This window comes from Drosophila novamexicana, unplaced genomic scaffold (assembly GCF_003285875.2).
Source record: "Drosophila novamexicana strain 15010-1031.04,08,12 unplaced genomic scaffold, DnovRS2.1 tig00001466-arrow-arrow-pilon, whole genome shotgun sequence".
Taxonomy (NCBI): Eukaryota; Metazoa; Arthropoda; class Insecta; order Diptera; family Drosophilidae; genus Drosophila; species Drosophila novamexicana.
In genome coordinates, this window is record NW_020824862.1 from 620,042 (window position 1) to 624,510 (window position 4,469).

General features: G+C 43.3%; 1 protein-coding gene across 1 annotated transcript; it reads left to right on the forward strand.

Annotated features, from left to right (window-relative positions):
- The first annotated feature begins 359 nt into the window (after window positions 1–359).
- LOC115767835 (hexokinase type 2) lies at window positions 360–2,461 on the forward strand. Its single transcript, XM_030712177.1, has one exon. It carries the CDS (start codon window positions 501–503, stop codon window positions 2,121–2,123), a length of 1,623 nt encoding a protein of 540 aa, XP_030568037.1. The 5' UTR covers window positions 360–500; the 3' UTR covers window positions 2,124–2,461.
- The last annotated feature ends 2,008 nt before the right edge of the window (window positions 2,462–4,469 follow it).

Below are 4,469 nucleotides of genomic sequence, written 5' to 3' on the forward strand. Positions count from 1 at the left end.
CACACAAGCAAACAACGCACAGAGACGCTGACGCTGACGTTGACGGCGGCAGCGCGCGCTCCGCGTCAGCAGCGCGCCAGAGTCAAGCAACTGGCGAAGCTCCACGGAGAATAATTCCGTAACAAACGTTTCACAGCAGCGGACGCGTGCAGCGGACAAAAATAAAACGGCCGAGACAAAAGCAAATGGTATATGAGAAAAGAAGCAGCGCAAACTCAACTAAAAGCGAAAATCGGCAAAAATAATAATAAAAAAAAAAAAAAAAACAAAAAACAAAGCAAACAAAGGTAAAAGACAATAAAAACGCACAAAACTAACAAACGAGGCGGCAAAAGACAACAACAACAAAAAAAAAAAAACGCGAGCGAAACGCGCGTGAGGAAAAATAAAACAAGTTGCTGTAACAAATTATATATATATATATATTTTTTTTGGGTGCCAGTGCCTGTGACTCTGCCTGTCGGCGACTGCCAGACTAAAGAAACTGCAACTGCAACGAAATGGACCAAGAGCACCTGAATGGCGCGATGCGCAGCGTTTCTATAAATAGCAATGGACTAGCCACAAATCAGAATGGCCACAACGGCAACGACGAGACGGACAATGCGCGAGTTCTCGGCGGCGGCGGCTTTAGCCTGAGCAGCGGCAGCAAAGCGACAAATGCGGCGACAAATGCGGCGACAAATGCGGCGACAGATGCAGCGACAGCGAATGTGAATGTGAATGCAATTCAAATACAAACATCGGCAGCTGGTGCGAGTGCAGCGGATAAAAAGAAAATGGTGCACGAGTTATGTCAGCAGCTGTTGCTAACCGATGAGCAGGTGCAGGAGCTGTGCTATCGCATTTTGCACGAGGTGAGGCGCGGCCTGGCCAAGGATACGCATCCGAAGGCGAATGTCAAATGCTTCGTTACGTACGTACAGGATCTGCCCAATGGCAATGAGCGCGGCAAGTTCCTGGCCCTAGATTTGGGCGGCACCAATTTTCGTGTGCTGCTCATCCACCTGCAGGAGAACAATGACTTCCAAATGGAGTCGCGCATCTATGCGATACCGCAGCACATCATGATCGGATCGGGACTGCAGCTGTTCGATCATATTGCCGAATGTCTGTCCAATTTTATGGCCGAGCATAATGTGTATTCGGAGCGTTTGCCGCTCGGCTTTACGTTCTCGTTTCCGTTGCGCCAGCTGGGCCTGACCAAGGGCCTGCTCGAGACATGGACGAAGGGCTTCGATTGTGCCGGCGTTGTCAACGAGGATGTTGTCCAGCTGCTCAAGGATGCGATCGCACGGCGCGGCGATGTACAGATCGATGTCTGTGCCATACTCAACGATACGACGGGCACCCTGATGAGCTGCGCCTGGAAGAATCACAATTGCAAGATCGGTTTGATTGTTGGCACCGGCTCGAATGCCTGCTATGTGGAGAAGGTGGACGAGGCCGAGCTCTTTGATATGCGCGATAATCGCAAGCCGCACGTCCTTATCAACACGGAATGGGGGGCATTCGGTGATAACGGTGCACTCGATTTTGTGCGCACCGAATTCGACAAGGACATCGATAGCCACAGCATCAATCCCGGCAAGCAGACGTTCGAGAAAATGATCTCGGGCATGTATATGGGCGAGCTGGTGCGCCTCGTCCTGGCCAAGATGACCCAGGCGGGCATACTGTTCAATGGCCAGGGCTCGGAGGTGCTGTTCACGCGCGGACTCTTCTTCACCAAATACGTGAGCGAGATCGAGGCCGATGAGCCCGGCACATTCACCAATTGCCGCCTCGTACTGGAGGAGCTGGGCCTATCCAATGCCACCGACGGCGATTGCGCCAATGTGCGCTACATCTGCGAGTGCGTCTCGAAGCGGGCCGCACATCTCGTCTCGGCGGGCATTGCCACGCTGATCAACAAGATGGATGAGCCGCATGTGACGGTCGGCGTCGATGGCAGCGTCTATCGTTTCCATCCCAAGTTCCATAATCTGATGGTCGAGAAGATAACGCAGCTGATCAAGCCCGGCATCAGCTTTGATCTGATGCTCTCCGAGGATGGGTCCGGGCGAGGCGCGGCGCTCGTTGCGGCCGTTGCCTGTCGAGAGGATATACTCAATAGCAAGTAAACGATTGGCAAGCCCAAAAGCAATCGCAATCGTAATTGTAATTGTAATTGTAATCGTTATCGTTATCGTTATCGTAATCGGAATCGTAATCGGAATCGGAATCAGCGTCGCAGTTGCTATCGAAGCAAACCCAATCAATTCAATTCGAATTCAAACCGGGTTCGAATTCGAAAATTCTTAAGGCGAAAATCAGTTAGTTTCCTTTTGTCGCCGCTGCGAGGGCGCCACCACCTCACCTCCCCCCTTCCGCCCTTCCCCCCACCAGGTAGCGCCAACGCGGGGCGCTTCTTAGTATTTAAATTAGGCAACATCTTAGAAAAAAGTTGAGAAAAAAAAAACAAATAATAATGGAATGTGTATGCTTCAGCAATTGTTACTTTTCTTTTCATTTACTTTCTTTTCCTTTCACTTGTTCGCTTATAATCTATCTCTTTCTATCTATCTTTTAATTAAATAAATTATTTGTATGTCTAATTTATTTGGTTAAATTATCTATTCTCGATTTTGTAAAAAAACAAAACAATTGTTAATATATTTTACACACACACACACACACACATATATATATACACTTATACGCATGTTGATACATATAAGATATATGATTTAATATATCAGGCAATTTCTTATTAAAACGGCAAACAAGTTAAATGAATTTTTCGATTGCGATTTGTCAAAATCCACATAATTTAAGCGCTTAAGAGAAACGAATAAGCTGAACAAAAGAGAATCAAGAGAACTGGTAAATTCGTGTAGCGCGCTTTCATGCGCCGCCAAAAGTGTTATACTGTGCTACAAGCATCATCAGCATATCCGAAGCCAGGACAAGACAAATTCGAAACCGCAAAATCGCACATTGTTAATGAAAATACTAAAAAGAAAAAAAAGAAGAAAAAGAAATGCAAAAAATGCTAAAACACAGAAAGGCATGTGTTTTGTAATTGTAAAATGTTTATAGCATATATTATGAAGCGTTATATGATAATACAGCTTATTAGCCTCTATGTTGATTATAATGATGTATTCTTTGCTTTCTTTAGATATATATATATATATACATATGTTTTTTTTTTTTTTTTTGTTATTAAATTTTAAGCAGCTAAACAATTGTTTTATATTGTTTCAATATGCAAACATGTGCATACATACATACATACATGCATGCATGCATGCATGCATGCGTATAGTGTGCATGCATGCATGCGTACAGTATGTGTGTGTATATATGTGTGCAGATGCGAGCTATATGCCTAGTTTAGTGCTTAATTATTATGTAGTTTTAACTGTTATTCACGAAGAGAACAGGTCCCCCATAAAGAGTCCTATATATACAAGACAACCTTACATGTGTGTACGAAAAGAGAATGAAAACGACACAAAAAAAAAAAAAAAACAAGAAATGGAACACAAATAAAATATGAACACATTTGATCATTTTCCTGCTAGCTGCAAGCGTAATTTTCTTTTCGTTTGATTTTTCGGTTATTTCTCCACATTCTGTTTTTTTGGTATTTTAAGGCGTGTTTTTGGCAACTGCGCGCAGGCGACGCATGTTGTTGCATGTTGAAAAAAAAAAGAAAAAAAAACAATATATATTTCAAAAAAGAAAGAAAAATCAAAGAATATAACCAAATTTTTTTGCCATGTATTTTTAATAAATCTAGCCAAGCACAGTTTGTTGGGAAAAAGGAATCCAAAACGACAAACTAAGAAACAAATACTAAAAAGTGTTACTATTTTTCATAAAAATAAAGCTAAAGACAAAACTAAGCCATGACAAATTCAAAATCAAGAAAAAACCGACAGAAACCTAATCCAAAATGCGGCGCAGTTCAGGCTAAAACTGTAGCTGTATCGAGGTGTATGTTAAGCTACACACACACACACACACACAAAGCCGAGAAGTAAGAACAGCTGATTAAAGAACCGAACAAACAATATGAAATGATTTCGAAACAAAACACAATAAAAACGATTCAAAGAAAAAGCTGAGAAACAAACAAACGAAAACATTTGTGTCTTTTTCGCAGACCTGCTCGATGACATGTCTTGCACAGCGTCAGCATAGGTTTGTCACGCAGTCAGCCCCTTGTCGAGGACACGTCCTGCAGGCGGTCTACAACGACAACTAGGCGACAATGTCACGTGAAGATCACATGATGCAACCCTGTATAACAGTTATGTAAGTCCCATTGGCCGCTTTTGTGAATCAAATTGCCCAGAACTGAATTTCTATAGAGGCCATTGTCAATTGATGAGCTTCGTCGCGTCACGTCTCGCCTCGTTCCGCTTCATCGATTCCAATTGACAGGAATATATAGAGAATTAAACACCATCAATGTCGGC

Bases quoted from the DNA above. Each gene is read 5' to 3' on its own strand.
- LOC115767835 (XM_030712177.1), top strand. From the start codon at position 501: ATGGACCAAGAGCACCTGAATGGCGCGATGCGCAGCGTTTCTATAAAT.